The sequence below is a fragment of the Pristis pectinata genome, chromosome 21, assembly GCF_009764475.1.
Source record: "Pristis pectinata isolate sPriPec2 chromosome 21, sPriPec2.1.pri, whole genome shotgun sequence".
Lineage (NCBI taxonomy): Eukaryota > Metazoa > Chordata > Chondrichthyes > Rhinopristiformes > Pristidae > Pristis > Pristis pectinata.
The window spans coordinates 3,326,399-3,354,293 of record NC_067425.1 but is presented as its reverse complement, the minus strand read 5'-3'; the positions used below and the strand labels follow the sequence as shown (position 1 = coordinate 3,354,293).

The 27,895-nt window shown below is 52.7% G+C and overlaps 2 protein-coding genes across 4 annotated transcripts in view; both read right to left on the bottom strand.

The window, feature by feature from the left end:
* bcas3 (BCAS3 microtubule associated cell migration factor) overlaps positions 1 to 3,340 on the bottom strand; it is a 760,056-nt gene extending 756,716 nt beyond the window's left edge. For all 3 annotated transcript variants that reach the window (XR_007957928.1, XM_052035317.1, XM_052035318.1), the window contains exon 1: positions 2,970 to 3,340. The gene's annotated coding sequence lies outside the window, so the exon portion shown is untranslated. The remainder of the gene's footprint in view (positions 1 to 2,969) is intronic.
* Positions 3,341 to 10,384: 7,044 nt separating this feature from the next.
* Positions 10,385 to 25,767, bottom strand: LOC127581411 (protein phosphatase 1D-like). The gene is made up of 6 exons (XM_052035811.1): positions 25,354 to 25,767; positions 19,007 to 19,253; positions 18,627 to 18,751; positions 15,668 to 15,858; positions 13,795 to 14,031; positions 10,385 to 12,991 (listed from the first exon to the last, which is right to left on the bottom strand). The coding sequence occupies exons 1-6, from the start codon at positions 25,697 to 25,699 to the stop codon at positions 12,569 to 12,571; spliced, it is 1,569 nt and encodes a 522-aa protein (XP_051891771.1). The 5' UTR covers positions 25,700 to 25,767; the 3' UTR covers positions 10,385 to 12,568.
* Between the last annotated feature and the right edge of the window lie 2,128 nt (positions 25,768 to 27,895).

Below are 27,895 nucleotides of genomic sequence, written 5' to 3'. Positions count from 1 at the left end.
AAACTATATAATCTGAGAGGAAGGTGGAGCATGGAATAGAGGTGGAGAGAGGAACCAGTGGGGAATGTCTGGGTGATGGGCAGATGGAGAGGGTAGGGGAGGATGGGGAGGGGAAAGAGTTGGGGTGATGGAGGCCAGGTAGGTCAGGAAGAGAGAGAAAAAAGAAAAGGGAAACAGGACAGAGGTGTAGCGGTAACCGGAAGCTTGAGAATTCAATGTTCATGCCACCAGGTTGGGCACTGCCCAGGCAGAATATGAGGTGCTGTTCCTCTAGTTTGTGCTTAGCCTCGACTTGGCAGTGGAGGAGGCTGAGAACAGACATGTCAGTGTAGGTGTGGGAAGTGGAATTAAAATAGCTGGCCACCAGGAGATCCCAGCTGGCATAACAGACAAAGCGAAGGATCTCAGCGAAGCGGTAACCCAATCTGCGTTCAGTCCCACCGATGGGGGTCACAATGGGAGCACTGGATGTAATAAATAACACTGCGGGATTTGCATGTGAAGAACTGCCTCACGTGGAAGGGCTGTTTAGGGTGCTGGTAGGCGAGGCAGTCTTTCACATGTGAATCCCATGGTGCTATTTATTGCATCTGGGGCTCCTGTTTTGGCCTCCTCTACATCGGTGAGACAGACACAGATTGGGTGACCACTTCACTGAGCATGTTCACTCAATCTGCCATGCCAGCCAGGATCTCCTGGTGGCCAGCATTTTAATTCCACTCCCCACTCCCACACCTATATATCTGTCCTCAACTTCCTCCACCGCCAAGTCAAGGCTAAATGCAAATTAGAGGTACAGCATCTCATATTCCACCTCGGCAGTGTCCAACCTGGCAGCATGAACATCGAATTCTCAAACTTCCGGTAGCCACTCCCCCCATCCTGTTTACCATTTCTCTCTCCTCCTGATCTGCCTCGCCCCCATCACAGTCTTTCCCCTCCCCCACAGTCTCCATCTGCCCATCACCCACACACACCTTCCACTAGTTCCCCTCCCCACCATGCTCCACCTTCCTCTCCTATCAGATTCCATCACGTTCAGCCCTTTGTCACTTCCACCTATCACCTCCCAGCTTCTGACATCATTCCCAGTCTCCCCCCATCTGCTGATCATCCCCTCACCTGCATCCACCTATCAGCTGCCAGCTCTTGCTCCAATCCTTTCCTCCACCTTTTTATACTTGCTATCTCCTTTCTTTCTTTCAGTCCAAATGAAGGGTCTCGACCCAACACGTTGACTGTCCATTTCCCTTCACAGATGCTGCCTGATCCAGATTTCCTCGAGCACTTTGTGCGTTGCTCCAGATTCCAGCATTAGCACTGTCATATGGCGCATTACTGAGAGGGCCCAGGATTGTCCCAGGGCACACTACTGAGAGGACACAGCACTGTCCTATACCGCACTACTGAGAGCCCAGCACAGTCCTAGGGTGAAATACTGATAGAAATTAGCACGGTACCAGGGCGCACAACTGAGAGAGGCCAGCACGGTACCAGGGCGCACAACTGAGAGAGGCCAGCACGGTACCAGGGCGCACAACTGAGAGAGGCCAGCACGGTACCAGGGCGCACAACTGAGAGAGGCCAGCACGGTACCAGGGCGCACAACTGAGAGAGGCCAGCACGGTACCAGGGCGCACAACTGAGAGAGGCCAGCACGGTACCAGGGCGCACAACTGAGAGAGGCCAGCACGGTACCAGGGCGCACAACTGAGAGAGGCCAGCACGGTACCAGGGCGCACAACTGAGAGAGGCCAGCACGGTACCAGGGCGCACAACTGAGAGAGGCCAGCACGGTACCAGGGCGCACAACTGAGAGAGGCCAGCACGGTACCAGGGCGCACAACTGAGAGAGGCCAGCACGGTACCAGGGCGCACAACTGAGAGAGGCCAGCACGGTACCAGGGCGCACAACTGAGAGAGGCCAGCACGGTACCAGGGCGCACAACTGAGAGAGGCCAGCACGGTACCAGGGCGCACAACTGAGAGAGGCCAGCACGGTACCAGGGCGCACAACTGAGAGAGGCCAGCACGGTACCAGGGCGCACAACTGAGAGAGGCCAGCACGGTACCAGGGCGCACAACTGAGAGAGGCCAGCACGGTACCAGGGTGCATTACTGAGAGAGGCCAGCACGGTACCAGGGCGCACAACTGAGAGAGGCCAGCACGGTACCAGGGCGCACAACTGAGAGAGGCCAGCACGGTACCAGGGCGCACAACTGAGAGAGGCCAGCACGGTACCAGGGCGCACAACTGAGAGAGGCCAGCACGGTACCAGGGCGCACAACTGAGAGAGGCCAGCACGGTACCAGGGTGCATTACTGAGAGAGGCCAGCACGGTACCAGGGTGCATTACTGAGAGAGGCCAGCACAGTCCTAGGGTGCATTACTGAGAGAGGCCAGCACAGTCCTAGGGCGCACAACTGAGAGAGGCCAGCACAGTCCTAGGGCGCACAACTGAGAGAGGCCAGCACAGTCCTAGGGCGCACAACTGAGAGAGGCCAGCACAGTCCCAGGGTGCATTACTGAGAGAGGCCAGCACAGTCCCAGGGTGCATTACTGAGAGAGGCCAGCATTATCCCAGAGGTGTTGCCTAGCAAACATTGTACTGTCCAAGGGGCAGTGCTGAGGGAGCACCGCACTGTCAGAGGTGCACTGCCGAGAGAGCCACTTGACCCTGCTCTTCGTGGGATCTTGCTGCGCGCAGACTGGCTACTGCATTCCGGTTACTGCACCGTCGGCCGGTGAGCTTTGGGCGCCCTGTGGTGATGACAGGCGCCAAGTTGTTTCTCTGATGGGGGGAAAGGCAGCGAGGTTCCCGCCGGTCCATTGTTGCCCGGTAACGTCCTCGCCTCTGGTTTGAAAGCCGAGCCCAGGGCAGCCGCTTCTCCCTCCTCCACAACTTTGTCCACACAAGTAGTGTACTGTTCCGCACAATCAACAGACAGGGCTAAAATCGGATACAAACCCGCTATTTCCTCGGGGGCTTCACTCGGCAGACGTTCACAACAAGTGATCAGGCACCAAGCGTGCTGGGACACGACCAGCCGGGACCTTGCTTGATTGACATATGCCGCAGCCAATCCAATTGCGAATTGACGCAATGCGTCGCAATTACCGTGTGCCAATCTATCGTTTGAGCCAATCAGCGCGCGGTGGGCGGACTTCTCTGCGCCACTACAGAACCAGGCCTAAGTCTAGAGGGGAGCAGGTTTCGGTTTATTCGTCAAAACGTTAGAATTTCCATAACGTTCTGTCAGCGATCTACATTAAATGCATCATTATTTCATCCGCAAAGGGAAAAAGCCATTTAGAGTCAGCAATGCAGAATAAATGTCAACCATTCCCAGTGATGACTCTACGTTTTGTTTACATCGAAATCTCGCGAATCTTTGACGACATCTCGCGTTCAAGTGTCAATCACAGGGCTCTGGTCCCGCCCACCGACGCACGTGGCAGCATTGCGTCACGCCCACTTGTCAATCATCCGGAATGTCAGGAGCCTTGAGCAGACCGAGTTGATGCATCAACAGGGTCGGGCAGCATCGTTGGGGAGTCAAGGAGACTTCGTCAGAACTACAAATGTGGAAAGGCAAGCTTGTTTTAAATTGCAGGTGGACAGAGTAACGTTAGTGAAAGGGTGCAGGCCAAAGTTGTCAAGGTAAAGGTTGCTTTAAAAACCAGCAACTGGAACAAAATGATACAGAAACAATCTGAAACAGAACAAATTGAGACAGATGACACTGCAACTGTGAACAAAACAAAGGAAGGCCTTGCTTGAAATTGTTAAACTCAATGTTAAAGTCATAAAAGTTGTCAGGTGCCAAGTCAGAAGATGAATCAGAATCAGGTTTATTATCACTGACATTTATCAGGTGAAATTTGTTGTTTTGGGGCAGCAGTACTTGTTGTTTTGCGGCAAAGACATAAAAAACTATAAATTACAAAATAAATACATAGAGCAAAAAAAGGAACTATGAGGTAGTGTTCATGGGTTCACGGACCGTTCAGAAATCTGATAGCGGAGGCGAAGAAGCTGTTCCTGAATCATTGAGTGTGGGTCTTCAGGCTCCTGTACTCCCTCCCCGATGGTAGTAACGAGAAGAGGGCATGTCCCGGGAGGTGAGGGTCCTTAGTGATGGATGCCGCCTTCTTGAGGCACCGCCTCTTAAAGATATCCTCAATGGTGGGGAGGGTTGTGCCCATGATGGAGCTGGCTGAGTCTACAACCCTCTGCAGTGTCTTGGAGCCTGCATAATGACACTATGATGCAACCAGTCAGAATGCTCTCCACCGTACATCTATAGAAATTTGAAAGAGTCTTTGGTGACGGACCAAATCTCCTCAAACTCATAACGAAGTAGAGCGGCTGGCGTGCCTTCTTCATGATTGCATCAGTGTGTTGGGCCCAGGACAGATCCTTGGAGGTGTTGACACCGAGTAACTTAAAGCTGCTCAACCTTTCCACCGCTAGTGTGTGTTCTCCCAACTGGAGATGGTGTTCCTCAAGCTTACACTAGACATCACTGGAACAATGCAGAAGGCCAAAGACAGGGAGGTTAGAGTGGGAGTGGGACAAAGACTGAAAGGTGACTGGAAGCTCAGGGTCACCTTGTGAACTGAACAGAGGTAGTTCTGCAAAGCTGACCCAATCGGCATTTAGTTTCTCCAGTATAGACAAGACCACATTGTGAGTACCAAATACAGTACACTAGACCGAAAAAAGTGCAAGTGAATCGCTGCTTCACCTGGTGGGATCTTGGGTCTGGATGGTGATGAAAGGGCTGGTGTTACATCTCCCACCGTAGCACAGGAGAGTGCTGTGAGAGGGGAGTTGTGGCGGAAGAGTGGACCACGGAGCCATGGAAGCAATGGCCCCTTCAGAATGCTGAAAGGGGAAGGGACGTTGTGCCTGGTGGAATCCCAATGGAGGTGGCAGAAATTATGCAGAATGGTCTGTTTAATGTTGAGGCTAGTGGGGAGGAAGGTGAGGACAATGTTCTGCCTGAGAGGGGGAAGGACAGTATCAGCACACTGTTTGTCTTGCTGATAGCTTGCTGCAGCTGCATGTTAACATTCAATGTGAAGAAGGACACAGATCCATCTGAACACCAACACCATTCAATCTCTCACCACATAAAACAATCCTTTCTATTTTTCCTACCACATTATATTCCTTCTGCCATGTGGTCACCAATCCCCTTAGCCTAAACCCCTGATGCCTCTCTACCTCCTCTCAAGAGGCCACACTGCCACCCAATTTTGTATTATCAACAAACCCAAAATTGACCTGTTTATTCCTACTCCAATAACCAACTCTGAATCCACGCCAACCAAATAACCTCCAATAACTTGCGATAATTTTGTTTAATAATCTCTTGGGTGGGACCTCTTCAAAGGTCTGCTGAAAGTCCAAATTCGCAACAACTGTTTTGTCCCTATCTCCCCTGCCAGTTAGAATCCCAAAAAGCAAACAAATTTGTCAAACACCATCTCCCATTTATAAATCTCGGTTGACTGTCGCATCCTATTATTATTTTCTGCTACCACTTCCTCAGTAATAGATTCCAGTTTTGTGCCTACTACTGATGTCAGGCAAACTAACTGAAAGTCTCATTTTCAGCAACACACACAAAATGCTGGAGGAACTCAACAGGTCAGGCAGCATCTACAGAGGGAAATAAACAGTCAACGTTTCGGGTGGAGGCCCTTCATCAGGAATAGGACCATTCTCATTTTCTCTCTCTCAAATAGGAAGGATTCACATTTGCAAATTGCAATTTATGCAAATAAAACATAGAACACTACAGCACAGGGACAGGTCCTTCAACCCACAGTGTCTGTACTGACCATGATGCCAATTTAAACTAAACCCATCTTCAACACACACCCACATCCCAGACATTTATATAAAAAGATCCCAGCCTTGGGGAGCACCACTCTCCTACCATCCACTTTTTGTGAAAACTATTGTGCTTCTTCAGGTTTTTATCCACGCTGCCACTGATCACACTGCTTCATGGGCCTCAGTTTTGCTAATCAGCAGAAATCTAACCTCCACTATTAACAAAGGAAATCCAACAATCAATTTACAGAGAAAGCTCCCAGAAGCGACAATGTGATAACAGTCGGGTAATCCATTCCAGTGACTTTGGCTGAGGGATAAGTGTAGGCCGGGAACTTTCTTTTTATTCCAAAATAAACTTTATTCATCATAAAAAAACAAACTATATACAACAATAAAACAGTGCAAACCTTTACATTCGTGTATGGATCAATCATTAGTGTTACCTTTTTATGTAAAAAGCACAGCACCAATGCCACTCATGGGGCTCCCTGAGGGCTACCCCAATCCTGTATTTACAATATTTAAGGGGTTTTCTCACCTGACCCCACCCCTCCCTCTCCAGTGGCAGAAGAACCCTAAACTGTAGTCCTTCCCCACCAACCCCTTGCGTTGGCTGCACCCAGCTTCAGTGCGTCCCTCAGCACGTACTCCTGCAGCCTGGAAGGTGCCAGTCGGCAGTGTTCCCCCACGGACATCTCGCAGGGCTGGGAGACCAACAAGTTTCGGGCCAACCAAAGTGCGTCTTTCACCGAGTTGATGACCTTCCAGCAGCATTTGATGTCCGTCTCTGTGTGTGTCCCCGGGAACAGCCCGTAGATCAGAGAATCCTCTGTTACACAGCTGGTGGGGATGAAACGTGACAAGAACCATGGCATCTTTCGCCACACCCTCCTCACAAACCCACAGCCCGTAAAGAGGTGGGCGACTGTCTCGTCCCCGACGCAGTCCTCCTGGGGGCAGCGCGCGCTGGGACAGATGTTTTGACCACGCAGGAAGGATCTGACTGGGAGGGCCTCTCTCACCGCCAGCCAAGTGAGGTCTTGGTTCTTGTTGGTGATTTCTGGCGATGAGGCATTCTGCCAGATGGTCTGGACAGTCTGCTCAGGGAACCACCCCACAGTATCCATCGAGTCCTTCTCCTGCAGTGTCTGCAGGATATTCCGTGCTGACCACTGCCTGCTGGACTTGTGGTCAAAGGTGTTGGTCTGGAAGAACTTTTTTACGAAGAACAGGTAGTGCAGCAACGTCCAGCTGACTGGGGCATTGTGTGGCCACAGGGCCAGGCCCATCCTTCGCAACACCGGGGACAGGTAGAACCTCGGTACGTAGTGACACTTGGTGCCCACGTACTTGGGTTCCACGCACAGCCTGATGCAGCCACAGACGAAGGTGGTCATCAGGATGAGGGTGACATTGGGGACACTTTTGTCCCCATTGTCCAGGGACTTGTGCACGGCGACCCATCGGACCGTCTCCATCTTGGATCCCCAGATGAACCGGAAGATGGCGCGGGTGATTCCCAAGCCAGAGGAGCGAGGAACAGGCCACACCTGCGCCAAGTATAGCAGCCCTGAAAGCACCTCACACCTGATGACTTAAGTTCTTCCCAGTTATTGAGAGGAAGCGCCGTTCCCAAAGTCCCAGTCTCTGCTTCACCTTCCCAATCCACTCCCGCCAATTTTTGTTGCCCGTCCCAGTCCCTCCGAACCAGATCCCCGGCACTTTCAATGTAGGCCAGGAACAGAGCTTTAGTCTGTCACTTACAGCTGAGAGAGCACACGGGGGCTCAAGAGGCACCTCCAATAATGTGCACCTTCAGAACCACCTCTTGCATAGCGTGGCATTCCATCAGCACCTCTCCAGACACCCCATCCCCAATGTTCAAGTCAAGTCCAGTCGAATTTATTGTCACATGCATGAGTGCAGTGAGGTACAGGTACAATGAAAAACTTGCAACAGCAAAACAAACACATAGATTCAGACAATGTACAGAACATACATTATACAAGGCAGGGAAGAAAAAGACTGTGCAAAACAAGACATTAAAGCAAAAATACACAGAGACAACTCCATGGTAGTGCAAGAGGTGTCTTGTTGCTGAGGTTGGGTTAGGGTTGTGCAGGTCGATTCAAGAACCTGATGGTTGTAGGAAAGTAGCTGTTCCTGAACCTGGTGGTGTGGGACTTCAGGCTTCTGTACCTCAGCCATATTCCTCTAACAAGGCAGCGTTCCCCAAGCAGCATAGCACCACCTCAGCAATGCTCTTCCCACAACATCGCACTCCCTCAGCAGTGCCCTTCTGACAGTGAGGCACTCCCGTGACAGTGTCCTTCCCACAATGCAGCACTCCATCAGTGATATACTCATTCAGCTCCACTGCCAGCGAAGCGTTGAGCAGAAGATCTGAGACTGACAGACACACGGCAGGAAATTAAATGACAAAATGTTTGTGGGTGGTCATGGCAAGAGAGTTCCAGAGGATCAGATCATTGGATGAGCTGTTGAGACCAGTTAGACAACGAGGTGCTTTTCCCAGAGCTTACCTGGAGCTTCATTCAAATGGTGTAGGAGGTCAAGACAGAGTTGTACAGGGATACGGAATTAACACAACAGGCTCATTTGACAAAATCAATGGAGGCGTTCAACAAAGTGGTATCCCATCTCATAAGCTCTATCATGGGCAGTCATTGTGGTACATGTATGAAGGTGAGGTGGTACACTTTGTACTCTGCCTTGGAGTTTGTCCTTCCAAAGTTAATGGCAGGATTCTTGGTAGTGTGGAGGAGCAGAAGGGTCTGGGGGTCCATATCCACAGATCCCCGAAAGTTGCCTCTCAGGTGGATAGGGTAGTTAAGAAAGCTTATGGGGTATTAACTTTCATAAGTCGAGGGATCGTGTTTAAGAGCCGTGAGGCAATGATGCAGCTCTATAAAACTCTGGTTAGATCACACTTATAGAGTACTGTGTCCTGTTCTGGTCGCCTCATTATAGGAAGGATGTGGAAGCGTTGGAAAGGGTGCAGAGGAGATTTACCAGGATGCTGCCCGGTTTAGAGAGTATTAGAGGAATAGACAGAGTGGAAAGCCAGTATCTCTTTCCCAGGGCACCAATGCTCAATACAAGAGGGCATGGCTTTAAAGTAATGGGTGGGAAGTTCAAGGGAGATATCAGAGGGGGGTTTTTTACCCAGAGAGTGGTTGGGGCATGGAATGCGCTGCCTGGGACGGTGGTGGAGGCAGGTACGTTGGTCAAATTCAAGAGATTACTAGATAAGCATATGGAGGAATTTAAAATAGAGGGATATGTAGGAGGAAGGGGTTAGATAGTCTTTGGTGAGGTTTAAAGGTCGGCACAACATTGTGGACCGAAGGGCCTGTATTGTGCTGTACTATGTTCTATGAATGTCATAGAGTCATTAAATCAGGGAGAGATACAGCACGGATCAAGCCCTTCAGCCCACTGTCCATGCCGACCATCAAGAACCCATTTACACTAATCCTACATTATTCCCATCTTTATTCTCCACTTTCTCATCAACTGCTCCCAGATTCCACCACTTGCCCACACACAAGGGACAGTTTACAGCGGCCAATTAACCCACCGACCCGCACATTTTTGGGACGTGGGAGGAAACTGGGAGCAGCAGGGGGGAAACCCACGCAGTCACAAGGAGAACATGCAAACTCCACACAGACAGCGCCCGAGGTCAGGACGTGAGGCAGGAACTCTACACATTGTGCCGCCCCACAGGTGCTGTGGGACAGGGAGTGGGCGATGTCAGTGACTGAGGAGTAAACCGGGGAATCAGAGGGAAGGATTCCTTCGTAATCTATTGAGGAGGGGAAACGTTGGGTGCGTTTGGTGCTGGCATTGTCCTGGGGGTAAATAACTCATTTATTACAAAACAGGAGGCCATTTGGCCCATCAGGTCTATGCCAGCTCCCAGGGCAGCAGTCTCATCAGTCCATATTTCCTCCCACATGCCCTTCAGCTTCCCCCTCACCCCCGATGCTTCTCCCACACAATAGGGGTAATTTAAGTGGCCAGTTAATCTCACAACCCGCACGTCTTCGGGGTGTGCGCGGTAACCAGAGCGCTCGGGAGAATCCCACATCCCACAGGGAGAACGTGCAAACTCCACAGAGACAGCACCCGAGGTCAGGATCAAACCCGGAACCGGAACCATTGTGCCAGGGTGCCACCCCAAGCAAAGGGGGATCCACTGAACGCAGCACCCTGGTGAGGACAAGGGGAATCCTCCCGTGTTTTGGGGAGGGAGAGGAAGAGACGAGAGTCAAAATCTGGGAAACAGGACAGGCACAGCGGCGGATCCTGCCAGCAAGGATGCAGGGGGACATCCCTGTTACCTGCACCACCCCCCCCCCCCCCCCACACACACACACACACACACATGGGTCCCAACAATCCATCAGTCTCCAGCTGAACACAAAGCACATGCTCCCTCTTAAATGGGGTGGTCCTGCTTTGGGAACAATGGACTGAAACACAGAGGCAACTGGACAAGGAGACAAGGGTATTGATAAGAGAGCCATCATTTTATTTAGCAAAACAGTAGAGTAACTAGAGACTAATACTTGGAAACAGAGCTTTCAAATATATATATCTATACACATATATATATTAATACAAAATTAGTAAAACCCATCTGTAAATGTAGCAGCACCATCAGTATAAGGGGTTGGGGGTAAAGCTCCCTCAGTGATAAAGGAGGATCTAGCAAGTGGCACAAGGAGGGACCCCACAAGATTCATTTCCTCTTCTTCACCCTACCTTCATTAGGAAGATAAGCTCTGGATTAGGAACAGGAGGTTGGGCCTCTCCGGTCTTGTTCCGGAAATCAGTTGGGCCACGCAGGAGTGTGGCAGCTTGGTTGCTCTGGGACGACTGCGACAAGAGGTGAGGGTTTACCACCTGGCCGATCAGAGAGTAGGTTCGCAGGGAGACGTTTGGCTCACTCCCACCGCCCCCCGCCACCAGGCTGGCCTGTGATTGGTCGGTTCAGAAGGAGCAGGGGTTCAGCAGCCGATGGCCAGCGGTCACGGCAGGGAGCTTACAGTGGTCCTTGTGCCGGATGTGTGGAGGAGCCACACAGCGGTTCCTGGGCATTTATTGACACAAGACACACACGCACACACGAGTACACAGGCACACACACACGCGAGCACACAGGCACACACACACACAAGCACACAGGCACACACCCGTACATACACGCAGAGGAACAAGCAGACACACATAAATAGGAGTATTCAGGCACAGGTACGTGCACACACACACACACACACACACACACACACACACACACACAAGCAAACATACACATACACAGGAGCGTACCAACAAGTACACAAAGAAGCAGAGGTACACACACATATACACAAGGAAGGAAGCACGCACACAGTACAAAAGCACACACACACATACCACACAGGAGTATGCAGGCACACGCACACATACAGAGTACGTGAGCAAACACACACAGGAACATGCATGGACACACACAGACCAAGGCAGCCACCTTAACTAAAAAACAGGACCATATATTGGTTTGGAACCTCTGCCCGAAAAGACGCGAACTCTGGGAATGTCAGACCAAGAAAACCCCAAAATTAAAAACAATCCTAGTCAATGGGTCTCACAAAGAAAGACAGAGTACATAATGACTGCCCCTTACTGTGAGCTCCCCCAAGACCCTCGGGTTACTGATTTAAAACACTTATTTGCTGTGCAGAGATGATTGGCTTCCTACAGAAATTTCCAACTTAAATATCATTTATTTAAAACACACAAGTGAAGCAGAAAGGGGTTAAAACAGATTCTTCACCAAACGAAAGGCTGGGGTTCATGATGGAGGTGGGAGAGAGGAAGCGAGACGAGGGCTCACAGTTCACGGGGCAGAGGGGGGAAGCAAGACGAGGGCTCGCCACTCCCCACAACCCCCTCCACTGTCTGAGCATGACCCACACATTTCGGCAAATTGTGCCACAGCCACCGGCAGGTGCAGATCCCAGCCGGACCCAGGGGCTGGCAAACAGCCAATCCACTGGGCTTCAGTTCGGTCCCGGCGGGAGGCACTGACTGCCCGGCGCAAGGGTGGAGTGCCCGGCACGTGGGGCGAGTTGAACCCCTCCGGCCAACCTGACAGAAGAACCCCGTGCCCATCTCCAGGCTCAGCCAGGAGAGGCCAGTGAGGGGAACCAGGACGACACCCGGGCAGCCTCCAGGGAGCAAGGAACAAGGGACAGTGTCCGAATGGATGCATTTCCTGAACTTCCTGAGAGAAGGAGGGAGAGGAAAGGTAAGAGGGCTGGAGGGAGGTGAAGGGGGGTTTGGCGGGGGGGGGGGGGGGCGCGAGCATTAGAGGGAGACGGAGAGAGGGCTGGAGGCAGGCAGGGGAGGGGGAGAGAGTCTGAGTAGAGGATGGAGAGAGACAGATAGAAGGGGGAGAGATAGAGTGAAGGAGGGTAAAGCAAGAGATAGGGGGAGGGCGACTCGTGCACAGGTGGCAGGAGGGGTGGGGGAAATGGAGGAGGGGATCGGGGGGAAGAAATAAAATGTCAGGAGTCGTGCCCCTTCACAAACCGACGGTACAAAACATCAGCACTCTCGTGTTTTTGATTCTCTTTACAGACATTAAAATAATTATTTGTTTCCAGCACCCCGGTGCCTGCCCCAACCCCTCCCGCCCCACCCCCCCGTCAGCACACACAGATGGTCTTCCTGTGCTGGGGGAGCAGTGCGTTCCTCAGCCGGCGCTGCCCCCTCAGGCTCCTGCGGGTCGCCGGTTTGTCCGATTGCCTGCGGCGGCCGGGGGCGGGGGCTCCTGCCGCCCCTCCCACCCCCCCGCGGCCCCCCCGCCCCTTCAGTCTCTTGGCGGAGCCAGGCGCCGCCCCGTTCAGCTCCTCCAGCGTCCGCTTCAGGCCCCCGCCGGCTGGGCTCCATCCCGGGCCCGTCGCCCAGGGCGACCGCCGCCTGTCCCCCACTGGGGATGGCCCCCGCCCCTGGTTCTCGGTCGCCGCAGCGACGTCAGGCAGTGGGCTCCTCCCGCACCGGGGCTCCCTCCTCGCCAGCACCGGGACGAAACCAGCGCAGAACCAGGGCGGGGAGAGCTCGTCGGTAGCCTGTGGGGCAGAGGACAAAGGTCAGGAGGGAGGGGGGAGGGGGTGAATCGTCCCACTGTGCTGTGGTGGGGGGGCACGGCGCGGAGGGAGGGAGGGAGAGGAGGGGCATGGCGCAGAGGGAGGGGAGGGGCACGGTGTGGAGGAAGGGGGTGATGTGGAGGGAAGGCGGACATGCCCCCAGCCCAGCCAAGAACCAACATTTCAGATCTCACTGGAAGTCCACGTGTTCAGTGGGTGGGGGGAGAGACAGTCGGACTGTGGCCACTTGCCCAACCCCACCAACGCCCAGCAGCTGCTGTACCACACTCCCTCCCCACTCACTGAACACTCAGCTCTCCCCTCCCCTCCGGAATCCACCCTCCCACCCGGCACCATTTGTACGTTAGGACTGAGGGGTCATCAGGTGGCCACAATTTAATGGGCGGTCCTTGGCTATTCAACTGTGACAGGTATCACATTACACCCCGGAGACTTCAGATGCTGGGATCTGGAGCAACACAGGAGATGCAGGAGGGACACGGCAGGTCAGGCAGTATCTGTGGGGGGGGGGGGGGGGGGGGGGGGGGAATGGGCCGTCGAGAGCCTTCATCAGGACCCAAAACACTGACCATCCACCTCCCTCCACGGATGCTGCCTGACCGGCTGGGCTCCCCCATCACGTGACTCCCAGCCCGTATGGCCGCCCCCCAACCTCCACAATACAGTCGGGCAGGGGTGGGACGTCGCGATGACGGTGGTGTGGGGGTAACAGGCCGACCACGGAAGGAGGGTGAGACGAGGGGTCACGGAACTCGCCAGTGTACCTTCGGTGGTGTGGCACAGGGCGGCGGCGGCTGCAGCCGGGTCTCCTCGATCTGGTGGGTGGGGCTGCCATCCAGCTTGAGCCACAGCTCCTCAGTGCAGAGTGGCCGGCAGCTGCGGGCAGGCGGGTCGATGCAGATCACCACGGCGCTGGTGTTGTCCGCGCGCAGCATGCGTTGGCGCCACCGGCCCAGGGCCCGGCTCACCAGCAGTCTGGCACTCGTGGGCCCAGGTTCCTCCTGCCCAGGACACATAAACCAACAGTGACCACCTCCAGCCGTGCACCCAGCACCCACCCACACCGGGCAGCCCACCAACCCCAGCGGCTCACCCACGGGTGATCTAACCCAGAGGTTCCTGTGGCAACGACAGCCCCAGCATTTACGTTACAGGGGCTCCACTCAGCCTCAATGCAGCGGCTACACCAGATGCTCCAACCAGAACTGAACCGTGCCCATGTGGTCCAACCAGACCTAAACTGTGCCCATGTGGTCAAACCGGACCCAAACTGTGCCAGTGTGGACCAACCAGACCCAATCTGTGCCCATGTGGACCAACCAAACCCAATCCATACCCATGTGGTACTACCAGACCTAACTGTTCCCATGTGGATGAACCAGACCCAAACCGTGCCCATGTGGACCAACCAGACCCAATCTGTGCCCAATGTGGGCCAACCAGAACTGAACCATACCCATGTGGTACTACCAGACCTAACTGTTCCCATGTGGTCCAACCAGACCTGAACTGTGCCCAATGTGGACCAACCAGACCCCACCCTTCTGTAACCATCTGAGGACATCAGGAGCACTCGGATTACAGAGTTGGGGTTATCTCAGGGATTCCTGGGAACTACGAGCAGCCGTGTTGCTGGTTCACCAAATAGGTTTTTATTTCCTTTTACTTTCTTTGTAAACTTTCCTACCGGATTTATTGAGGATTAAGATCCCCATGTTCTGTCTCCCCATCACAGAGCATGGAAACAGGCCCTTCGGCCCAACTCATCCATGCTGACCAAGATGCCCAGGTAAGGTAGTCCCACTTGCCCACATTTGGCTCAGATCCTTCCAAGCCTTTCCTATCCATGTCATAAATCAATGATGACGGATGTTGGTATTACAGCCGCCTCCACCACTTCCTCTGATAGGCACAATAACAAAATTTAAGAGACATTTGAACAGGCACATGCCTTGGACAAGTACAAGACTTCAATGTAAATATTTCTCCCACACCCACCCTACTCAATCCCACTATCACTTGACAGCCTCCCTCAGCCTTCCCTCGCCCAGAGGAAATATCTCCACTTCTTACCCGATAGACATAAACCCTCAGGACTGGAATCATCCGTAACAAATGGCTGTAGGTGCTTCGTTGCACAGTGGAGAGCAGAACACTGCGCAGTTCTGTTGATAACAGATCACCCCCACCTTCCCAGTGGCAGCTAGGGAAGGGCAAGGAATGCCAGCGACACCCAATGCCCCAAAAAATCCAACTGCCTGAGAGGCCATTTGCAGGGAGGACGTTTCCCCTGATGGAGGGGTGCAGGAGCAGGGGGCACAGGTTAAGAATGAGGGGTGGGCTGTTTAGGCTGCAACGAACAGAAATTTCTTCTTGGGGAGAGGTCAATCTCTGGAATCCTCCACCCTACACGGGATGTGGAAGCCTGGTCTTGTTCATTCAAACAGAGATCAGTCAATCTCTGGGCTTTAAGGGAATCAAGTTACCTGGGGATAATGCTAAGGTGTTGTGAATGGTGGAGCAGGCTTGAAGGATCTGTTCTTGCTCCTGTACCTTACATTCTTATGTTCAACGTTAACCAGGAGGGTGGGCTTCTGTGGGGCGGATCGAGAAGATGGTGGATGCTCAATGTCTCACCAGTAATTGTTTCCTGTCCTCGTTGTCATGGCAGATGGTGACAGCATCCTGGGCGGGAATCATGTTCCACAGTCCATCACTGCCGAGGATGATGTACTTGTGGTCTCGGCAGTTGATGGTGTGAACACTCGTGTCCGGTTCTGGCGAGACCACAAACTCGCCGCTGTAAAAGTCGTAACTCCACAGATCCCCTGTGAGAACAGATGGGAAACTGAAATGACTGGCCAGGCGGGTGACTCTGTGTGTATGGGGGCACAGCCATCCTCCTCAACAAGCCCAACCCCACCACCAGCCATCAACTTATTGTAACATCCCGTTCACATGACTCCCGACAGAAGGTTGGCGGGCTAATGAGAAACTGAAAGTAGCATAAATGGGTCTTTTTCTGGTTGGCAAGATATAGTGAGTGATATGTCGGAGATTTGGTGCTGGGCATCGATTTTTTAATAATTATGTAGTGACTTGGATGAAGGCACCAAAACTACGGGTGCTAAACTTTTGCTGGTGACAGATGGTTAGGAAAGCAATCTGTGACCAGATCATAGAGGCTACAGAGGGACGCGAGGGTGGGTGATGTAGGTGAAATGAGTGGGAAGAGAAGTGACACATGGAGAGTGTAATGTGGGAAAATGTAAAATTGTCCACATTGACACGAGGATTTAAAAAAACATTACAGGCGGTCCCTGGTAACAGACCGGTTCTATTTTTACAGATGTCCTTAAATCAATTTGTCCATAAGTCAGAAAACACACAAACATCACTCGATATGATAACTACACCTCCACACCATTGTAATAAATGGCATGAAAAGCACAGAAAACTGATAAGAAAACATTGGAAAGGATGCAGAGGAGATTTACCAGGATGCTACCTGGTTTAGAGAGTATGCATTATAAGGAGAGACTAAAGGATCTGGGGCTTTACTCTTTGGAGAGAAGGAGGATGAGAGGAGACATGATAGAGGTGTACAAAATATTAAGAGGAATAGATAGAGTGGACAGCCAGCGCCTCTTTCCCAGGGCACCAATGCTCAATACACGAGGGCATGGCTTTAAAGTAATGGGTGGGAAGTTCAAGGGAGATATCAGAGGGAGGTTTTTTACCCAGTGGTTGGGGCATGGAATGTGCTGCCTGGGGCGGTGGTGGAGGCAGGTACGTTGGTCAAATTCAAGAGATTACTAGATAAGCATATGGAGGAATTTAAAATAGAGGGATATGTGGGAAGAAGGGGTTAGATAGTCTTAGGCGAGGTTTAAAGGTCAGCACAACATTGGGGGCCAAAGGAAGTAATTTAGTAATTGAAAGAACAATTACTAAAAGTTGAGAGAGAGGAAACTAGTTCTGCTGTTTGTAGAAACAAATTTAATAACTTTATGGGAACCTGTTCATATGTAGGGGCCTCCATAAGTTGGACGTCATAACCCAGGGACGGCCTGTATCTAAATGATGAGAGATTGCGAAGCTCTGAGATGCAAAAGGATCTGGGTGCCCTAATGCATGATTCACAAAAGGCTAATGTGCAATTACAACAAGAACAGGTGGTCCCCAGGTTATGACAGGGTTCTGTTCCCGAAAACTGCACGTAACCCGAACAGTTGGAAAGTCGAAAATGCCACCACCCAGCAATGTACTTACATTAAAACAAACCCAGGTCGAGCAGCAGGGCTAACCTGAAACGCCCTTTCCTCCCTCAGATGCTGCTCGACCCCGTGAGTTCCTCCAGCAACAAACAATCTGCTGGAGAAACTCAGTGGGTCACGCAGCACCTGTGGAAGGGAAAGGAATTGTCAACGTTTCAGGACGTTGGTGCAGGGTTTTGACCTGAAACGTCGACAATTCCTTTTCCTCCCACAGATGCTGCCTGACCCGCTGAGTTCCTCCAGCAGATTAATTGTTGCTCCAGATTCCAGCATCTGCTGTCTCTTGTGTCTCGAGTTCCTCCAGCAGATTGTTTGAATCTCCTGGATCTGTAGTGAAAATGCTGTCACTTTCCATTGCTGATGCCTTAATAAAGTCCTAAATCAATTGGTCAAATCCGTACTACATTAATGCACTCTGTACTAACTCAACATAACTGCACTGTGTAATGAACTGACCTGTACGATCGGTCTGCAAGACAAGTTTTTCACTGTACCTCAGTACAAGTGACAATAATAAACCAATACCAATACGAAGGCAGTGCACTGGGTGTTCTGGCTGCTGCCACGAGAGGGCCACAGATGGGAAGGGGTCCTGAACGGGCACTGAACGGCCACAAGGTGGAGGCAGAGACCACAGACTGCAGCCAGGACACCCAGACCAGGGAGGTGGACAGGCTGCAGGGCGAGACTGCCCCTGACCCTCTCACACAGGCTATATAAGCAAGCCACAGGAATGGCAGCTCCCACCCCCTTAGCTAGAGGCCCAAGCAGTTGATCTTGTTCAGTGACAGGCGAGAGGCATCACACCCACTGCAGATGCAAGTAAATTGGTTTTGGTTTATTATGGTCACATCTACTGAGATACAGTGAGTTTGCGCACCATCCAGATAGATCATGCCAAACATAATTATATCGAGGTAGTTGAAAGAAAACAAAATGCAGAATATATTGTAGTTAGAGAAAGTGCAGTGCAGGTGGACAAATAAAGTGCAAGGGCCACAACGAGGTAGATTGGGAGATCAGGAGTTCAACTTGAGTGCATGAGATGGGAACAGTGTAGTGAGGTACAACAAGTAGCATGGACGTGGTGGGGCAAAGGGGCCTGCTTCTGTGCTCCCTCACTGTGACCCTCAGGACCCAGGGTCTCTACAAGCAGCAGTGGGTGCTGAAGAAGGGTGGGGGGGGTGATAAAAACCCAACAGACAATTCCCCCCTCCATCCCAATCCCCCACTCCCACCCTAGACCCCCACCCCTCCACAAACCTGTTCCCCTCCGCCTCCTCTGTAAACACCACCCCCACCCCACCCCGATAACTCACCCAGGGCCCTGGCCACTGCGAGGAAGGGGATCTGGTCGATGATGGTGCTCCTCCGCACCGGGCCATTGTGGGTCAGTCGGGGTCTCTTCCACACCACTCGGTTCACCCCCGACTTGTTGATGACACTGCGGAGGGGATAGGGCGGTGTTAAAAACAGGCCACGCACGGAGCAAACAACAGCCACAGAGAGTGGGAGAGGGAGGGGGGGAGGGAATGAGAGGGATGGAGGGAGGGGGAGGGAACGAGAGGAAGGGAGGGACACAGTATCATTGGGTGGGACACAATGGTGAGAAAGGAGGATTTATGACCCAGTGTCGATCCAATCCCCAGCCCTCCCACCCCCACCAATTCCCTCCTCTACCCCCTCAGCCTGGAGTTACCTCCCACCGAGCCCCTCGATCCTCTCCTTCTCCTTGGGGAGCTCGGGCTTGTGATCCTGTGTCACCTCCAGGGCCTGGACAGTGCCCTCGCTCTGGCCCTGACCCAGGGGTGGACAGTCCTGTGCCCCCAGCACCACGCCAGAGTCGCCCACGTGTGCCACGTACATCTTGTCCCGGCAGATGATGACCACGCTGGCAGTGGTCCCAGACGTACTGGGCAGGCCGGTCAGCGTCTTCGGCCAGTCAGCTGCAGGGGAGAGACAGAGAGTGGTGAGGGGGCCAAGGGGAAATCCTGAATCTTGTAGCAACACTACTCACAGGCAGAGCTCCTACCTCTGGTCTGTCTGGGCAGGTCCTAACCCTCCTCATCCCCTACAATTGGGGGGAGGAAAGAGAGAGAGGGGGGGGAGGAAAGAGAGAGGGGGGGGAGGAAAGAGAGAGGGGGGGAGGGAAGAGAGAGGGGGGGAGGAAAGAGAGAGGGGGGGGGCGGAAAGCGAGGGGGGGGGAGGAAAGGGGGTGGCGGAAAGAGAGAGGGGGAGGAAAGAGAGAGGGGGGAGGAAAGAGAGAGGGGGGAGGAAAGAGAGAGGGGGGAGGAAAGAGAGAGGGGGGAGGACAGAGAGAGAGGGGGGAGGAAAGAGAGGGGGGGGGAGGAAAGAGAGGGGGGGGAGGAAAGAGAGGGGGGGAGGAAAGAGAGGGGGGGAGGAAAGAGAGGGGGGGGAAAGAGGGGGGGGGAAAGAGGGGGGGGAAGAGAGAGGGGGGGTGAGAGGGGGGGAGAGGGGAGAGGGGGGGAAAGAGAGATTGGGAGAGGGAAGGGACACACACAGGGAGACAGAGAGAGAGCATGGAAATAGGCCTTTTGCCCCAACTCACAAAAGAGAAAATATGTGAGAGAGTGAGTGAGTAAGAGAGAGGGGCGCACACACATACATACACACACACACACACACACACACACACACACACACACACACACAGTGTGAGAGGGAGAAGTGAATGGGTGACTGCCCACACTCCCAAACAACACCCAAAGAGGAGCCACAGTCCCAGTCTCAGCTCCAGGGCTGAAGCTGTAGACAACAGCACCAACTTGGGCAAACCTGTAGCTGCAGAGTTGCACAACTCTGCCATCTCTCCTCCCAGAGCAGTTGCAAAACAGATAACACACACCTGCATTCCAGCACAGCGCTGGGGCAGCCCTGCTGTCTCAGGCAGATGGAAAACATTCTGGGGCCACTCTTTGGAGGAGTAGTGTTCTCCCAGTATACCCAACAACCAATCAGGCTAAATACTACGTAATCTGCACAGTACCCCCCACTATTCTCCATGGGATCTTGCTATGTACTAATCGTCAACACTGCGCACATCAGAACCAAGACCGTGTCTCAAGAGCCCACCCGAGGGCAGCTGGGACTGTCTCAAGATGCAGATATCAGTACAGAAATGTGAATGGTGCCTGACAGGAATGACAGGAGTCTCCCGACTCTCACACTCTGTGGGCATCATCGGGATTTCACTCCTCTCCAGTGCCAACACAGAACACACAGCAGGTCATGACTGTGTGTGTGTGTGTGTGTGTGTGTGTGTGTGTGTGTGTGTGTGTGTGTGGGCGCACACGCGCGCGCACACCTCTCTCTCACACAAAACTTGGAATGCCTGGAGAGCCCCAACAGTTGTGGACACACATATACACACTCACATGTACTCTACCCCGGTGTTATACAGTGACAGACCCATCCCTGCCTGTACTGTACCCTGGTACTATACAGTGACGGACCCATCCCCACCAGTAGTGCCCTGGTGCTATAAAGTGACAGACCCATCCCCACCTGTACTGTACCCTGGTGCTATACAGTGACAGACCTGTCCCCGCCAGTACTGTACCCCAGTGTCATCCAGTGACAGACCTGTCCCCACCGGTACTGTACCCCGGTGTTATACAGTGACAGACCCATCCCCACCGGTACTGTACCCTGGTGCTATACAGTGACGGACCCATCCCCACCGGTAGTACCCCAGTGCTATACAGTGACAGACCCGTGCCCACCGGTACCGTACCCCGATGTTATACAGCGATGGACCCGTGCCCACCGGTAGTACCCCGGTGCTATACAGCGACGGACCCGTGCCCACCGGTAGTACCCCGGTGCCATACAGTGACGGACCCATCCCCACCTGTACCGTACCCCGCTGTTATACAGCGACAGACCCATCCCCACCGGTACCGTATGCCAGTGTTATACAGCGACAGACCCGTCCCCACCAGTACCGTACCCCGGTGTCATCCAGCGACAGACCCGTCACCACCGGTACCGTACCCCGGTGTTATCCGGCGACAGACCCGTCCCCACCGGTACCGTACCCCGGTGTTATCCAGCGACAGACCCGTCCCCACTGGTACCGTTCCCCGGTGTTATACAGCGACAGACCCATCCCCACCGGTACCGTATGCCAGTGTTATACAGCGACAGACCCGTCCCCACCAGTACCGTACCCCGGTGTTATACAGCGACAGACCCGTCCCCACCGGTACCGTTCCCCGGTGTTATACAGCGACAGACCCGTGACCACCGGTACCGTACCCCGGTGTTATCCAGCGACAGACCCGTCCCCACTGGTACCATACCCCAGTGTTATACAGCGACAGACTCGTCCCCACCGGTACCGTACCCCGGTGTTATACAGCGACAGACCCATCCCCACCGGTACCGTATGCCAGTGTTATACAGCGACAGACCCGTCCCCACCAGTACCGTACCCCGGTGTTATACAGCGACAGACCCGTGCCCACCGGTACCATACCCCAGTGTTATACAGCGACAGACCCGTGACCACCGGTACCATACCCCGGTGCTATACAGTGACGGACCCGTCCCCACCGGTACCGTACCCCAGTGTCATCCAGCGACAGACCCGTCACCACCGGTACCGTACCCCGGTGTTATCCGGCGACAGACCCGTCCCCACCGGTACCGTACCCCGGTGTTATCCAGCGACAGACCCGTCCCCACTGGTACCGTACCCCGGTGTCATCCAGCGACAGACCCGTCCCCACCGGTACCGTACCCCGGTGCTATACAGTGATGGACCCGTCCCCACCGGTACTGTACCCCGGTGTTATACAGCGACAGACCCGTCCCCACCGGTACCGTACCCCGGTGTTATACAGTGACGGACCCATCCCCACTGGTACCGTACCCCAGTGTTATACAGCGACAGACCTGTCCCCACCGGTACTGTACCACACTGTAGTACATTGAAAGGCCTGACCTGCATATTGTGTAGCTCAGTGAGGGTTTAAGCATTTATTCAGAATGGACACTTCAGAGCAAATGTTTCAGGTTCCGGACACTTCATCAGACCTTTCTAATGACGGAAATTTAACCTGAAACATTAGCTGTTCCTCTCTCGTCACAAGCTCCTGACCCACTGACTGTGTTCAGCATCTTCTATTTTTATTCCCTTCAATCAATACCCAGTTTCTGTTCTTTCACCCGTGCTCTGGGATGATTGGCTGCCCCATTTCCTACTTCTGGACAGACTGACAAACATACTTCTTTGTCTGCAAAGGTTGAAGTGTTTTGGGATGCGCAGGGGTCGTGGGAAGTGCTGTACTCCAGTCCGGGTGATCACTGCCCAGCCAGTACAGGCTCTCCCATTAGTCACACTCCCTGCTTTTCCCCACACCTGCATCTTTTTCCTGGTCAGGTACACCTGCCAGCTCTGGATCACCACTATCCGGCTCCACTCTGGCCATTTTGCCAATCGTCTGAAATCCTTTCTGTGGAAACCACTTGTGCTCATTTACTCCAGCTCACTTAATTCTGACTTCCCCACTAGTGTCCTCTGTTCCCAACTTATCCAGTCTCTGCACACACCAAAGTCCTGCATCCCTGGGAATATTCAGGTAAACCTCCACGTGCCTCCTGATTGGAGGATCAATAAGAAGCTTGACACCATCCCAAACAAAGCAGCCCGTTTGACTGGGACCTCATCAACTACCTTTTTTTTATATAAACGTTTATTAACTAATAGCTCTACAAAAAAGGACAACCAGTGTCAATACACTACAACTAATACAGAAGAGAAGAAACAAACTAAGCAACTACATAACTACAGTAAAATAATGCGAACTAATACCGTGAAACACACACACACACACACACACAACACTACACCCACCAATGCAACACTTCAAATAAGAATCGCGTTCGTACCGTCCAGGACACACGCAAACCCAAGGGGCCCACTGAGTGCGGAACTCAACCAGGGTGCCCGCAGATATCATGTGCTCCCTCTCCAAGGACACCCGCGCGCGCATGTGAGCACGGACGACAGGCAGGCAGGTGGACCGGCCGGAACCCTCAGCCACACACCGCCGTGACCTGTGGATGGCCAGCTTGGCCAGGCCCAGCAGAAGACCCACCAGGAGATGCTCCGCATGACCTACCCTGCGCCGGGTGACTGTAGATCAACAGCGTGAAGCTGAAGTGCAGCCAGAACTTGAGCAGCAGCCCCTTCAGATATGCAAAGAAGGGCTGCAACCTCTCGCACTCCGCGTACACCGTCTCCTCCCAGCCGCAGAAGTGACAGGCGGCCAGGGTGTCGCTCATCAACTACCCTAACACACTCACTCCCTCCACCACTGAGCACAGTAGTGGCAGTGTGTGTACCACCTACAAAATGCACTTCAGTTGCACCAACAGGACCTTCCACACCCACGACCTTAGTCACCAAAGCTACAACGGACAGCAAGCGACTTGGAAATACATCACCGTTCCTTCAGCGTGGCTGGGTCTAAATCCTAGAGCCTAACTCAAGCATGGCTGGAATTTCCCCAAGATCTTCCCCTGGCTTTGAAAACCTATATTAAGCTCCATTAACCTTCTCTGCACTCCCATAGATACAAAATGAAGGGGCAAGAACAGTAGGATGACACCCTTATAACCCAGAAGCCTTAACCAATGACCCAGAGATGCAAGTTTCCACTCCCAACAACAACTATTCTCTGGATGACTTCAACCTTGCTAGTTTGTAGTCTCTCCACCACAGAAACAGGTCCTTCCCGTTCACCCGGTCCACACCTCTCACAATTCCCCGAGTTGAATTCTCACTTCCCTGCCCACCTCGTCGATCCTATCTTCCTGAAGCCTGAAACTGCCTTGCCCGTTCGCACTCCAGGAATGTCAGTCCCGGGGGTCATTCCCCAGGGCAGGGATTTCCCCAACTGTTGCAACTCCCCGTCGCCTAGCAGCGGCATCTCACATGCCCGCGGCGTTACGTCACCACGCGCAGCCCCATTGGACGACTCGGGCCGCCACCCTTCCCACGACGAGCGGGCTTATTGGCCAGAAGGGCCATCAATCTCAATGACACGTCGACACCCACAGTGCGAGCGGGTTTGAAGGTGTATCAACGTTCGGTTGTACATGTAGCCAGTTGCGGGGCTCTGGTCAGTGGTCAGTGTCCATCGAGGGCATTTCAGGCCAGGAATAAATCCCCCCAACACCCCTCAAGACTAGCCGCACTGTAATACTTTCACACGACCCACCCTGCCACAATCTCAAAGCTTTTAGAGATCGCGCTTTTATACTTTAATCCCATTAAATTAATTCGTGTGTCTCAGATGTGGCTCCAACTGGCCGCGGATTGCGAACAATTTCAAGTGTTTTTAATAAAATTTAAAGTCCCAAACAGATGATTAAACGATAAACATCGAAGAGAATTAGACTTTAATTTAATCGGCAAGGTTAATTTACTTTCGCCGCCGTTTTGAAAGCTTTGGCGCCTTGGAAACCAACCGCCACATTTGAATGGCGAGACCTGGCTGCCTGCGAATCGCGGTCAGAAAATAGGTGTGGTGGGGCAGCCGGGCAAGGCAGGGGCAGGAGATTTTAAGACTTTGCGCCGTCTGATCACAGTTGGGGTCTGAAGGTTGTTAAATTCAAAGGACACGCACACACCCGCCAGTGACGAGTTCGGAAGAGCGCTCCAGGCAAATGTCAGGATGTTTCCCTGAAACATCCAGCGAGCTGAACTGCCGATCGGCTTTACTTTACAACACCTCCCCCCCACACTCCCCTCCATCCCCCGCCTGAGAAGGCCTGTAACCCCAGGCCGGCTCGAAACTTCATGGGAAACCGAGCAGTAGAGGGGATGTCGGCAGTGACAAGCCGGGCCGATTCTAAAGTAAACAGCGGCCGGGCAGGCGGGGCGGATGCGGGGACATTGTTCCAGGGGCCGAGGCCGATCGTTGCGGCTTAGAATGTAGCCGAGTGCGGCCCGGGCAGCGCTCAGGCCGCGGCCGCCGCTCCGTTTCCCCGCACCAACCCCCCGGCCCTGGAACTCACGGAGCTTCTTCCACATGGCGTAGTGACAGGCGATGAAGCCCTTGCGGATGGCCCCGCGGAACTCCTCGGGATCCTCGGACAGGAAGCCGCGCTGCTTCTTGATGCACTTCCAGAGGTTGTCGCGGGCGAACACGGCCGCCTCCCGCCCGCCGTGCCCGTCAAACACGGCGAAGAAGGCCACCCCGGGCCGGGTCCGGGGCCGCGGGTCCTCCTCCTCGCCGCTCTCGGCCTCGCCGGGCCCGGACTCGGGTTCGATCACCACCTGGGTCACGTCCTCCATGTATTTCCTGCCACCCTGGTCCGAGTGCACACTGACCCGCAGCGAGAACAGGCTGTGGGCCGCCATCCCCACCGCCCCGCCACCGCCGCCGCCGCCGGGTATTGTTTACCTCCTGGGCTGTTTGGGCATGCCCGGAACGTCGCCAGGCACGTCAGCGCGCACGGCTCGTCGGCGCGCACGTACGTTCCACCCCCGCGGGGGCGCGCACGCACACACACACACACACACACACACACACACACAGAGCTAGCCGACCGCATTACGTCATGCGCAGAGGCTACGTCAAACCATCGCAATGACGTCACTATATCGCTTGTTCCTACGTCATCGCCCGCCCAAAAAAAGCCGTTGTAGTCCGTTAGATGACGTCATCGTGCATGAGGTAACGTGGCTCCCAGCGGAGAGGGCCCATTCCTGTCAGAGCCAAAGGACCTCTCTGTCCTCCCGGGACCTCCTGTAAGTTCATCATCTTCCACCCACCTCAAGGCAGTGTGTCTATCATAATGTTGTGGTGCGGTGAGGGAGGGAGCTGAGTCTGGTATGGGGGAATGAGCTGGGTCAATGGCACCAATATTTGGTTGGGGAGCATTTAGACAATAGTGATCATAAGATATTGAGAATAAGGAGCAAAAAACAAACTGCTGGAGGAACTCGGAGCAACAAGCAATCTGCTGGAGGAACTTAGAGTGAGGTTGGGCAGCATCTGTGGGAGGAAAGGTATTGTAATGTTTCAGGTCCTAATGCAGGGTTTTATCGGGAAACGTTTTTGGGGTCAGGCAGCATCTTTGGAGGAAATGGACAGTGGATGTTTTGGGTCAAGACCCTTCATCTTGGGCAGAAAGGTAGAGAAAACTAATAAGAATTAGGTTAGCTATGGAAAAGGAGAAAGAACAATCCAGCTTAAAAAAGACAATTAAAGGAAAATCAAATTCAAATGAATCTTGTCCAGGTAAATTGGAACCAGAAGTTGACAGGCAAAACTGTAATAGAACAATAGAATGCCTTAAGGAAGAGAGGTCTCAGTACAGTTGAGACACAATCCCATGAGGGACAAATGAAGAACAAACAAATCCAGAGCCTCCTGGATGACAAAAGGGATACTGAGGACAATGCAAAAAAACATAGCTGTCTATGACATGTTGAAATGTCAGTACCAGCGAGAACTAGGCTGATTAAAAAAAACAGAGGGGAAGTGAAATCTAAAATAAAACAGGCAAAGGGTGCATGAGTAAATATTAGCTGTTGATAAATATAGGAATTCTAAAATGTTCTATAGTCATATAAGTATTAAAAGGATCATACATGGAGGGTTGGAGCCCATTAAGGACAAAAATTGCAACTTGCACATGGATGCTTAGGGCATTTTGCATCTGCCTTCATCAAGGAAGTGGGTGCTTCCATTGTAATAATGAAGGAGGAGATGCACAAACTGCACAAGTTAAAATTGATAGCATAAATACAAGGTTGATTAAGTGACAGATGACAGAGAGCCATGGTGAATGGTTGTTTCTCGGGTAGGTGGATAGTGATGTTCCCCAGGGACCAGAGTTAGGGCTGTTATTTTTTTGATCTACATTATTGACCTAGACTTGTGTGTAAAGCCAAAATTTCTAAATAATCAGATGACACAAAACTCCAAACTTGTCAGTATTGTGAACTACGAGGAGGATGGTGAGAGATTGCAGCAGGGTATAAACAAACTGGTGGAATGGGCAGATGAAATGTAATACAGAGGAATGTGACGCAATGCATTTTGGTGGGAAGAAGAAGACAGGCAATATAGATGAAAGGATACTATTCTAAAAAGGGTGTAGGAGCTGAGGGACCTGCGTGAATGAATGCACAAATTAAAAGTGGCAGGGTAGGTTGAAACAGTAGTTAGGCAGATGCAATTCTGGGTTTAATTAATAGAGACATAGAGCAGGGACATTATGTTGAAACTTTATAAAACACTACTCCGGCCTCAATTAGAGTATTGTGTTCAATTCTGGTTGCCACATTGCAGGAAGAATGAAAAGGGTCAGGAAAAGATTTGCAAGCATGGTTCCTGGGATGAGGGACTACAGTTACAGAGACAGAGTTGAGAGAACGGGACTATATATTTTTGAAGAGAAGGCTGAGAAAATATTTGATCGAAATATATAAGACACAGGGTCCAGACAGTGCAAGGCTGCTGACATATAAAACAAAGGGGATGAAAAGTAGGAATGACATGAGGAAAAACTTGTTTACTCAGTGTGAGGTTGCAATATGGAATGCAGT